The 12,555-nt window shown below is 46.7% G+C and overlaps 1 protein-coding gene across 1 annotated transcript in view; it reads right to left on the reverse strand.

The window, feature by feature from the left end:
- FNTB (farnesyltransferase, CAAX box, beta) overlaps positions 1-12,555 on the reverse strand; it is a 117,691-nt gene that overhangs the window by 13,789 nt on the left and 91,347 nt on the right. The window contains exons 10-12 of the mRNA XM_038765432.1: positions 8,967-9,053; positions 8,321-8,450; positions 1,657-1,789 (exon numbers count right to left, since the gene is read on the reverse strand). Of these exons, the coding sequence (XP_038621360.1) occupies positions 1,657-1,789; positions 8,321-8,450; positions 8,967-9,053 (350 nt within the window). The remainder of the gene's footprint in view (positions 1-1,656; positions 1,790-8,320; positions 8,451-8,966; positions 9,054-12,555) is intronic.

Raw genomic sequence — 12,555 nt, forward strand, 5'->3', positions numbered from 1 at the left:
CAAGGTGGCAGAACCTCTCACTCCCAGGTCTGGGTTCTTTCCATGGGGCCATGGTGGAAAAGAACTGCTGCTGCCTGCCACTGAACAGTATGGGTATCCCCAGCCACTGTGGGGAGGCCAGCATGACAGGAGGGGTAGGACAAAAAGTGAGCAAAATCTCAACAAAAGCTGCCCTGCCATTGGTCAGAACAGTTCAGAGCACTCCCCTGAAGCTGCTAATTAGTCAGACTGGATCAGAGAGCTCCCCTACCTTCCCGCATCCCCTTTCCCAGTTTGTTCTAGGAGTCTCGGGTACAGGAAAAGAGAAGGCAGGATCCTGGGCCTGCGGTACACGAGCCATTTCTGGGCACATGCTCAGCTCTGCCCAGGCTCATGGAACTCCAATTCCCAGCAGCTCCCAGGACAATTGTACCCATGAAACAGCATCCTCCACACCCTCCATAATGAGAGTTGTGACACTTTTCTTTGGCCTGGGCTCATTTCATTTGGCTCGCACTTATAATAACGATTATAGTACTTGTTAAGCATTTACTGTGACAAGCACTGTATTAAGCACTGGGGTAGATACAAGAAAGCCGGGGTAGATGCAGTCCCTGTCCCACTTGGGACACACTGTCTGGGGAGGAGGGAGGAGGATTTAATTCCCATTTTACAGATGAGGAAACTGAGGCTCACTGAGAAGTTAAGTGACTTGCCCAAGGTCACAGAGCAGGCAAGTGGTGGTGTAAGAATTAGAACCCTTTGGAGGGGGAAGAACTACACTTAGACACCAAGAACCATGATGGTCTGGAGCCATGCTATGAACAGGTCTGGTCAATCCTGGCCACTGGTGGCCTCTGGCCATTAGCACAGAAGCAGTAATAAGCAAGCAGGAGAATAATAATAATGATGATGGTGTTTGTTAAGCAGTTACTATGTGCTGAGCACTGTTCTAAGCACTGGAGTAGATACAAGGTAATCAGGTTGTCCCATGTGGGGCTCACAGTCTTAATCCCCATTTTTACAGATGAGGTAACTAAAGCACAGTGAAGTTAAATGACTTGCCCAAGGTCACCCAGCAGACAAGTGGCGGAGCCGGGATTAGAACCCATGTCCTCTGACTCCCAAGCCTGTAGTACTCTTTCCACTAAGCCACACTGGGGGCCCTGGAATCATTGCCAGAAGATGTTGTCATACACAACCTACCCCAAGCAGCATAACCTAATAGATAGAGCAGAGGCCCGGGAGTCAAAAGGACCTGGGTTCTAGTCCCGGCTCCGCCACTTGTCCGCTGTGTGAGCTCAGGCAAATCACTTTACTTCCTGGGCCTCAGGTATCTCATCTGTAAAACGGGGATTACAACTCCGAGCCCCATGTGGGCCATGGACTGTGTTCAGCCCTTAATCTACCCCAATGCTTAGAACAGTGCCTGGCACTTAGTAAGCACTTAAATACCGTAAAAATAAAAAATACTACTAAAAAAAGGGTGGTTGAGAATCCCTGTAAACCACAGGACCAAAGCCTGTCTCCCACTTGGGTGGTCCCCGGCCCGTCTAGCACAACAGATCTAGTGGGTCTGTGAGGATGAAAGCATCCTTAGGAGGACAGAGCCACTTGCAATCAGACACTGTCATCTATGTGTTCTTGCTCGGCACCCCGTTCGCCCCTTAAACTTACCTTGTGCGTGCAGAGCTCGATGCAGTAGTGGCAGCAAACCCGCCTGCCAGAAGGAGTAACACCCATCCACCAGCTTATTGCAGCGCCCCTGAAATCCACCTTCAAACCGCATCTGTCGGCTCGTCACCCATTGCTGTAAAAAGGAGTGAACAAAACCAATCCACCGATCGATCAATCTTAGTTACTGAGAGCTTACTATATGCAGAGCTCTGTACTAAGCACTTGGGAGAGTACAAATAACAGAATCAGAAGCATGTTCCCTGCCCATGGTGAGATTTCAGTTTAGAACAGAAAGGCCACAGGCCACAGGAGAGCCAACGCCTGAAACCATTTTCCCATGGCTATTTGTGAAATGAGATTTCCGTATTTTCTTGGAAAATGAGATTAAGTGGTATAGCTTTTCTCCCTCACCTCTGGGAAACAGAAATTCTAAGAGCCTCCTCCTGCCAAGATGTACCCCAGGAGACAAGAGCTTTCCTTTCTTCCCTGGTACACATCTGATCGATTGCCTGGGTTGGTTCAGTGCAACTTTATATAATTCAGTGAAACTTTGTATAACTTTAAGGTGATGTGGCAAGGGCATGATTTGGGGGTCTAGAGACCTGGGTTCTGGTCCCAGCTCTGCTACTGGGCTGCTGTGAGATCTTGAGCAAATCACTTAACCACTCGCTTGGCCTCAGTTTCTCCATCTGTAAAATGAAATATTATCTGCTCCTCCCTTCCTTACAGGGATCTTGCGGGGATAAAAATGAGACAACTGATGTGAATGGAAATGCCACCCAATTGCACATTGGTTTATTCCGCTTATTTATTATTTTATTTTTGGCCTACTTTTTGGTACCCACTGCTTTTATTCTTTTTCCTATTGTGTTAATCAATGAATCACTGAGCACTTACCTTGTGCAGAGCACTGTACTATAAGCTTGGGAGACTACAAAACATGTTCCCTGCCCACAAGGAGCTTACAGCCGAAAGGTGGAGACATGAATATAAATAAGTTACAGATACATATATAAGTGCTGTGGGTGGGCTGAGAATTAAGTGATTATAAGGTAAAGGTCCAAGTGTATAGGTGAAGTGGAGGGAGAGGGGGTAGGGGAGAAGAAAGCATACTCTGGCGTGGGGTGGGGTCTTAGTGAAGATGTGATTTTAATAAGGGTTTGAAGGCAGGGAGAGTGCTGGTCTCTTTAATATGAAGAGGAAGGGAGCTCCAGGCCAAAGGGAGGATTATAGGACGGGGTTAATAGGAAGATAGGCAAGGTCTCGGTACAGGGAATAGGTTGGTGTTAGGTGAATGAAGTGTGCTGGCTGGGTTGTAGCTGGAAATCAATGAGGTTAGGTAGAAGGGGACAAGCTGACTGAGTACTTTAAAGCCAATGGTAAGGAGTTTATTTCTGTCTGCCAGTCTCCTGCATTAGAAGATATGTCTTTAAGGGCAGGGACAGAATCTCCTTCTCTTACTGGGTATTCCCAAATGTGGAGTACATATAACAAGACTTCAATAAATACTTCAGATGAAAAACTAAAAAGACTATTTAACTCAAGGTACCACTACTATTATTCAGATCTGTGAGGATGGGGCACGATCTGGATGTAAATCAAATGAGATATTCAGAGACCCCTTTCCTAGCAACATGATGTCTGAAACCAGCAATCGCTGAGCCAGGGAACCAAAACAAATACCAAAAGCATAATAATAATGCTAGGAGAGACACAGAAATAAAACCCACTGGGTCACTAAGTGAGTTAACGTACTCAAATAAAGAGTTTCCCCATTAGGTTGTGAGCCCCTTTAGGGCAGAGACCGTGTCTTTTGTGTTTTAGCATACTCTCTTAGCAAGAAATGAAGTGCCGTGTGGGTCTCATCCCTGACTTCTGAGACGTGGCAGCTTAGAGGTCCGGGGAACAAGTATGAGACAAGATGAAGGTCCAGGCATCGTTCCAGAGGGGGTTCTCCTAGAGGCATCTGGGATTGCCACCTTCGGGAACTTGCTACGTACACGGGGCAGCGTTGTAGCTACTACCCGCTTACACCCCTGCCTGAAATGGGAGGTGTGGGACCCACATGAAGTCCTGAGGGGGTCACAATCCTCCCACATCTGGCCAGATTTTGGCGGGGCCAGGGGGAGTGCGGAGAGGACTCCACCACTCCGTCCCCCAGCCTGCATACAGAGCAGATCCGAGAGCTGCAGGCTGGACTGGGGCCTTACAGGGCTTTTACCACCTCTAAGTTTGAGAGAAGTGAGTGGATGCCTTTTATTCCCTGCAGTCCACAGTAGGTGCTCAATAAATGCTATTATTATTGATAAGGATAATTATTAACATTGTGGTATTTGTTAGGCACTCACTATGTCCCAAGCACTGTACTACGTGCTGGGGTACATGCAAGATAATCAGGTCCTACAGGGACCCAATCTAAGGAGGAGGAGGACAGGTATTGAACCCCATTTTGCAGATGAGGAAACTGAGGTACAGAGGAGTTAAGTGCCTTGCCCAAGGCTACACAGCTGAGATTAGAACCCAGGTACTCAGACTCCCAAGCCGGTGCTCTTTCCACTAGGCCACACTGTTTACGAACTCTTCATTTCCCATTGTTGGGTAGGGATTGTCTCTATTTGTTGCCAAATTGTACTTTCCAAGCACTTAGTACAGTGCTCTGCATCTAGTAAGCGCTCAATAAATACGACTGAATGAATTTTTAATTCATCATTTTCACAATTCTTGAACCCAAGATTCATGACGGTGCCCAAAGAGTCCTCAGCGGTGCCTACAGGGATGAGGACCAAAGTGTGTTGTCTTGCAAGAGATTTCAAAACTTCTTACTAAGCAACTAGAAGCTCATCAGGAAAAGTAATTTGTCAGGGAACTAATGGTTTTCAACTAATTATTCCTCAGGCTCGGATTGTCCAGACATCCTTTTTTCACCACATTCCATTTCTCTCCTCTCGGATACTTTTAATTGCTCCCTGGTTCCATTCTGAAACAACCACCACAGAGTGCGGAAGTGTTATGAATAAGGCTTTCTGCAAATCAGCAGCAGGACTGAGAAGCAGCATGGCCTAGTGGAAAGAACACTGAAAGCACAGGCCTGGGTGTCAGAAGGCCCTGGGTTCGAATCCCAGCTCTGCCATTTGACTGCTGTGTGACACTGGGCAAGTCAGTTCACTTGTCTGTGCCTCAGTTATTTCATCCCTAACACGGGGATTAAGCCTGATGTGGTATAAAGAAGCAGCGTGGCTTAGCGGAAGAAGCACCGGCTTGGGAGTCAGAGAAGAGTGGGTTCTAATTCCGGTTCTGCCACTTGTCTGCTGTGTGACCTTGGGCAAGCCACCTAACTTCTCTGTGCCTCAGTCCTCTCATCTGTAAAATGGGGATTAAGACTGTGAGCCCCACGTGGGACAACCTGATTACCTTACTTAGAACAGTGCTTGGCACATAGTAAAGGTTTACAAATGCCATTATTATTATTATTATTTATTATTATCACAATGGACTATGTCCAACCTGATTAGCTTGTATCTACCCCAGCACTTAGTACAGTGCATGACACAGAGTAAACGCTTAACAAATACCATAAAACAAACAAACAAAAACCAAGGGCAAAACCTATGAGTTTTGACAATTACCAGCTTCACTTGGACTATTTTCTTTTAATCTCTCCAATAGAGCATTGATCAGGGTGAAATTGGACCATGACTGTAAGCTCGCTGTGGGCAGGGAATGTGTCTGTTATATAGTTGTACTGTACTCTCTCAAGCAATTAGTTCAGTGCTGTGTACACAGTAAGCGCTCAATAAATACTACTGACTGACTGGAGTTACAAGGCGGCTCCTGGAGTCAGTCACCCAAACCTCAGTGATGATATTCCTCACTCGGCTCTAATCTTTACGAACATGCTCAGCTGCCGGGCTCAAGATAGTCTTTCAGGAATGACTGCAAGCGGCCTGTAGAGCAGATAGCGCTGCCGCCAACCTCCGCCTGGTAGTAAAGCTCCGATGGAGAACCCACTCAGACCACGATGAAATGTAGGAGCTGTGGCTTCCCTATAAGAGGAGTCCCTAGATTTTTACTCTGAATAGGAAGAGATCACTAGGATGAGAGCAAAAGAGCTGCCTGGAATGGCTTGTGTCAACCTTCCTTTCAGACAAAGGGGTGGCATTCCACAGCCCGCTGGGGAAAATCAGAAAATTCAGGTTAATATATGGCACTCTGCAACCCTAATGGCTAAACCTTCAAATGCCCTTTGCTAGTCATTCATTCAATCATATTTATTGAGTGTTTAATGTGTGCAGGCCACTGTACTGAGCACTTGGGAGAGCAAAACAATAAACAGACCCGCTCCCTGTCCAGGAGTTTACAGCCTAGAGAGGGAGACAATTACTATAAACAAATTACAGATACGTGCGTAAGTGCTGTGGAGCTGGGAAGGGGGTGGATCACGGGAGCAAGTCAGGGTGATGCAAAAGGGAGTGGGAGAACAGGAATTACTTTAGGAGGACTTTGCACCACCTTTTTATTTATTTTCCAGAACAAAGAACTTTAATGGTTTAATCGTGATTTGCAAGTAGGTTAAAAAAGTAAAAAACAAAGCCAATCTAAAATGTCACAGAAAACATCCCGGGGTGAACCCGTATCCTAGCAAAGAAACCTCCCTAGTACCTACTGAGCTAAAGCGAAACCAAAACAACGAAAGCCCTTAGTGACAGGGACTGTATTTTCCACCTCAAGGAAAATATTTCCTAACCCACAAGCTGATTTCCATTCCACCTGACCTACTTAATCTCAGGGCTGTATTTCTCATCTCGAATGAAATCTTTTCGAGCCCCAAAGCTGGTGCTCGGGTTTCAAATCTGCCCCTGGAGTCAAGCCACCCAAACCGAGAGTGGTTGAAGATGGCAGGGTGGGGCCTCCGACTGACTCCTCAGCCTGTGTTGGACAGCGAGAGGGTGAGGGGGATGCTCCGAGCGGTGACAGTTCAGCGTTGGTTCAGTTGAAAGCACAGCAGGAGGCTCGGGGCTGGGGAGGGTTGAGCTAAAGGTCAGTAACAGCACACCCCAGCTGGTCTGCCTCTTGGTCGCATTTCGAGTGTGTCTGGACCTTATAAACCACAACGGTGTGTTTGTGCATTGGCCTCGGCAGGTTACATAAACTTTGCTTCGGTCAATCTACAAACCTGACCACCTGCTCACCTCACGCTCGGGGCTCAGAATCTACTCATTACGGTTGGGGCGAATGAAGGAGTCACCTGCAGGATATGGTAACATGACCCCCTTTATTGTCCTCAGAACACTTGCTGAAATGAAGGGGACTAAACTAAGTCATTCAGTTTCAGAACTCGCTGAAATGGAGGGGACTAAACTAAGTCATTCAGTTTGGGTTTTCAAAAAGCTCCCTACCATATATGCCACAGGAGCCTGTCTCCAGAATCTATTACTAGTGCCTTTCACTAGAAAGCCGGTCTCCAGTTTGGCTGTCCATCACCTCACCCGCTCTTACCTCACCTCCTTTCTCTCCTTCTCCAGCCCAGCCCGCACCCTCTGCTCCTCTGCTGCTAACTTCTTCACTGTGCCTCGTTCTTGCCTGTCCCGCCGTCGACCCCTGGCCCACATCCTTCCCCTGGCCTGGAATGCCTTCCCTCCACACATCCACCAAGCTAGCTCCCTTCCTCCCTTCAAAGCCCTACTGAGAGCTCACCTCCTCCAGGAGGTCTTCCCAGACTGAGCCCCCTTTTTCCTCTTCTTCTCCTCATCCTCCCCGCCCTACCTCCATCCCCTCCCCACAGCACTTGTATAGATTTGTACAGATTTATTACTCTATTTTACTTGTACATATTTACTATTCTATTTATTTTGTTACTGATGTGCATCTAGCTTTAATTCTATTTGTTCTGACGATGTTGACACCTGTCTACATGTTTTGTTTTGTTGCCTGTCTCTCCCTTCTAGACTGTGAGCCTGTTGTTGGGTAGGGACCATCTCGATATGTTGCCGACTTGTACTTCCCAAGCGCTTAGTACAGTGCTCTGCACACAGTAAGCACTCAATAAATCATCACCATCATCAATCGTATTTATTGAGCGCTTACTGTGTGCAGAGCAGTGTACTAAGCGCTTGGGAAGTACAAGTTGGCAATATATAGAGACAGTCCCTACCCAACAGTGGGCTCAATAAATACGGCTGAATGAATGAATAAGACAGACTGTGACTCATCTACCCATCTACCCATTTTTTCCAGACCGTGAGGAAAAATGGACATTAATTACAGAAGGGTGAGGGTCGAAAGTGGTTTTCAGGGATAACCCAAGCCCTCTCCCTTAAACTCTATCAATTTTATTGAGCACTTTGTGCGCAGAGCACTGATTGTGTACACTGCTCGTGGGAGAGTCCGATATAAAACAGTTGGTACTTTTTACTCTGTTCTGGAGTTACTCTGCAGTAACATCACCTCTACCCTCTGGGACAGACAGGGAGAAGGGAGAGGGGATTAAGGGCTCCCTAGAAGGCAAGTCCCCGGTAGGGCAGCTCTTCCTCTATTTGCCACCAAATAGATCGCTCTTCCCCATGGTGTCCAAGTTCCCAGGGCCTCACAGAGTTCCCCAAGAACTAAAAGTAATCAGCAGTGGTTGCCCTTTTGGGGTGGAGTCTGTACACAGGGGAGAACTTACTAGCAAACACTTGAGGTTTAAAGAGCACTCCTTCTTCAGGATGACCAATGCCGCTAGCCCACAGAACGTGTACCCACCATGGGCTTCCATCCCTGGCACACCACCAATTCCACCTTCCCAGTTCTGGCACCTACAAAGAACGGGCAAAAAAACAGCTGATCGGAATCCGCACGCGCGAACGCATGCCCCCACCCCCATTCTAAACCCAACCGAATCTCCCCTTTGTTTAAAATGAAAATGCTAAGGATGAAATAGTAGTTTCCTCATTTGTTTTATCAATTATTTAACACTTTTCTGCCGAACAACTCAAGAGTGTGGACCAATTGAGCTTAGACACATTTTACCATCCTACCTAAAAGGATGGTTGTCTGAATTTCTTCCTACTTTGAATGGAGTCCAACCCTAATATTTTTGCCCTTAATTCAGTACGGTTTTCCTCTGGGGGACTCCAAGAACTTTCCAAACATAAAATGATCACTTTATCCCCATGAGCTCAACAAACAATATGGGGTGTTTATGTAGCGCTCAAAACACCATTCCCAGAGACCAAGTCAGAGGTATGAACTCCTCGAGTCTAGGTTGGCTAGTTCTGGGTCTGGTCGATCCATTCGATGCGAACAGATTAGAGAAGGCCCCTGCTTCTCACCTTGCTATCCACTCAGCGGTCCCCTCAAAGAGTGTGGGTGTAATGATGTTGGTCAGAGAGGCCACCGATGCTGCACAGTATGCACTTCTGGAAAGACAGAGAGTCAGCGATGAGTGTTAACAACTCCAAGGCAGCTTCCCGACCTCTATGTGGGTGACAGGCTCTTGGAAGGGTACGGTTTCATCAGCTCCCCCGCATGAGAGGTGGATGGTTCTCTCCTCTCTGTCTTCAAGACCAGAGGCCTAGATGATTTCCCTACTTTTCTGAGGGCAGAGGAGGGGAAAAGGATTCATTACATAATGCCCCAGGATAGCTGAAAAATAGAAAAGGCTTTTTTTTTTAATGGCATTTGCTAAGTCCTTACTATGCCCCAGGCACTGTACTAAGTGCAGGGGTAGATACAAGCTAATCAGGTCGGACACAGTCCATGTCCCACACGGGGCTCACCATCTTAATCGACATTTTACAGATAAGGTAACTGAGGCCCAGTGAGGTGAAATGACTTGCCCAAGGTCACCCAGCAGACAAGTGACTGAGCTGGGATTAGAACCCAAGTTCTCTGACTCCATGCCCCATGCTCTTTCCACTAGGTCATGCTACTTCACAGGCTTCTAGTTTAAACATTACTTGGCTGAAAGCCCCAATCCTCTTCTAATGGGAGGTTCCATACTCTGATTTACAGTGGTTGGGGCCGGGGTCTCCATGTACCACGATCCTCTTCCTCTATTCCCTCAGGGGGCGAAGGGGCTGGCTCTTTGTTTCAGCCTTGATTGATTTATTTCAGGCCCAAGAGGCTTTACATGGCTACCAGTACTTGGTAATGGTAATGGTGCTTGAGCAGGAAGCAGTATTTCCAGTAGTCCAAGCCGTTGAACTTTTTCAAAGAGAACCACACAAGATGTCAATTCTATCCCCACGCCGTTCTCTACAGCACTTTGGCTCTCTGTATTTATTACGCAAAGGGATGATTCTGAGCTCTTAAAGCGAACAGAAAATCTCACGGTTGTAGTGTCCTTAATTTGTGTTTGGATGACATGATAGGCAGAAGGAATTTAGTAAAAAAAAAAATCCATTTCCAAATGAAGTCTTTTTTTTTTTTAATGGTACCTGTTGAGTACTCATTGTGGGTCAAAACTGTTCCAAGTATTGGGGTGGATACAAGTTAATCAGGTTGGACACAGTCCCTGCTCCACATGGGGCTCACAGTCCCTAGTTCTGTTATATTGTACTCTCCCAAGTGCTTAGTACAGTGCTCTGCTCATAGTAAGTGCTCAATAAATACCACTGATTGATTGATTAGACTGTGAGCCCCACGAGACTGTGTCCAACCTGATTATCTTGTACCTACCCCAGTGGTTAGTACAGTGCTTGGCACACAATGAGCGCTTATAAAGTCTTGTCTTCTGCTATCGAGTCATCCTTAGCGACTCCATGGCCACATCTCTCCCAGAACTCCCCACCTCCACCTGCAATCTTTCTGTTAGTGGATCCAGAGAATTTTCTTCCATATTTTTACATTTGTCAACTTGAGTCTCCGCCCTCGACAATCTCCCGTGCTGCTGCTGACCAGCATAGGTGAGTTTTGACCTGTGGGAGATGGCCTTCCACTCATAAGCCACTGCCCAAGCTAGGAATTAAAGAGGTATGCCTCTGTTCTCTCTTCCTCCCATAGCCAAGATTGGAACCTCTCCAGGTGCAGTCCTGAGAGGACTTGGGAGAGTGCTTATCAAGTACCCTTATTAAATAGCACTAAAATTATTTACCGAATACCTCCTTGGTGCTCTGGCTACTTGAGAAAGTGAAACAGAACATGAAGCACACTGCCCGCCCGCAATGGGGGCAGCAGATATACAAAGAAATTACAAACAGAGTAATCAGAATAAATAACTGACACTACACTTGACTCTACATATATACACAAGTACTGAGGAAGGAGTGAAACAAATACATAACTTCTAGAGTTGGCTGTTGGGATGAGCTGACTAGAATCTGTGGAAGGCTTGTTAGAGAGGGTGGGATTTCGACATGGGAAGAGCTGTGGTCTGTTGGATTTGGTGGGGAGGAAGCTCCAAGCTGGGGGGATAATGGGAGCAAAGGGACAGAGGTGGGAGAGCTGAGAGCAAAGGAGAGTTAGACGGTGAGTTTGGGATGCCATAAAGTGGGAGAAGGGGAGGATCAGGTGGAGAGAGCTGATATGTACGAAGGGAAGAACTGGTCATCAGGGTTTAGCTTGTTGTGAGGAGCTTTTGCTTGAAGGGGAAGCAGTTGGGAAGCCAATGGAAGTTTGGAGGAACGGAGAGACACGTGCTGAACAACACTTCAAGAAGATGATCCACATGGCAGGGACAAAGTGAAAGGAAGGCCGGAGGCAGGAAGACCAGTGAGGAAGCTGATACGAGACATGCTTTGTGCGGCATGTCAAGATACGTGAAATGACGAGAGCTTGGATGAGGGTTTAGATGGAGAGGAACATATGGATTGGGAAAATTTCACAAAGGAAGAAACGACAGGTATTTAGCAATAGGTTGAACGTGAGAGTTGAAAGACAGCGAGGAGCAGAGGATGACTCCAACATTTCAGGTTTCTGAGTCGGGGAGGAAGAGGGTGTTATCATCTGAGATGGGAAAGGTGAAGGAGGAGTGGGTTGAGGAGGGATGACAATTATCTTCAGTCAGGTTAAGTTTGAAGTGTCGAAATGGCATCCAAACGGAGATGTCCTTGAGGCTAGAAGGGATGCGGGATGGAAGGTTAGATGATGGGAAGATTTGGGAATCATCTGCCTAGAGGGAGCATGGGCCTTTCATTCAATCATATTTATTGAGCACTTACTGTGCACAGAGCACTGTATTACGCACTTGGAAAGTACAGTTCGGCAACAAATAGAGAGAACCCCTGCCCACAATTGGCTCACAGTCTAGAAGGGGGGAAACAGACATCAAAACAAGTAAACAGGCACCAAAAGCATCAATATAAATAAACAGAAGTCTAGATATATACACTTCATTAACAGAAATAAATAGAATTATAAATATGTACATATATACACAAGTGCTGTGGGGCGGGGATGGAAGTAGAGCAAAGAAAGCAAGTTGAGTCGGGGCCTTGGAAGTCAGAAGGACCTGGGTTCTAATCCCAGCTTCACCCCTCGTCTGCTGTGTGACCTTGGGCATGTCACTTCACATCTCTATGCCTCAGTTACTTCATCTGTAAAATGGGGATTAAGATTGTGAGTCCCATGTGGAGCACGGGCTGTGTCCAACTTCATTAGTTCCTATCTACTCCAGCGCTTAGTATAGTGCCTGCCAGATAGTAAGTACTTAACCAATACCATTAAAAAAAAAAAGCCATGTGAGTGGATGATCTCCCTGAGAGAATGTAGAGTGAGAAGACAAGAAAATCCAGAACATCAGCAGTGGTGGATTAGAGGCAAAGAGCCAGAGAACAAAGCTGTAAAGGAGTGGACAGAGAGGTCAGAGGCGACCGATTTTCATTCTCTCACCCTGGTTCTGATCATTGAATATCCATCCCAAACACACTCCAAAAGGACCAGCTGGAAATCAAAACAAATGGCATGTTCTCAGCTTCGGTG

Source organism: Tachyglossus aculeatus, chromosome 23 (assembly GCF_015852505.1).
Source record: "Tachyglossus aculeatus isolate mTacAcu1 chromosome 23, mTacAcu1.pri, whole genome shotgun sequence".
Lineage (NCBI taxonomy): Eukaryota > Metazoa > Chordata > Mammalia > Monotremata > Tachyglossidae > Tachyglossus > Tachyglossus aculeatus.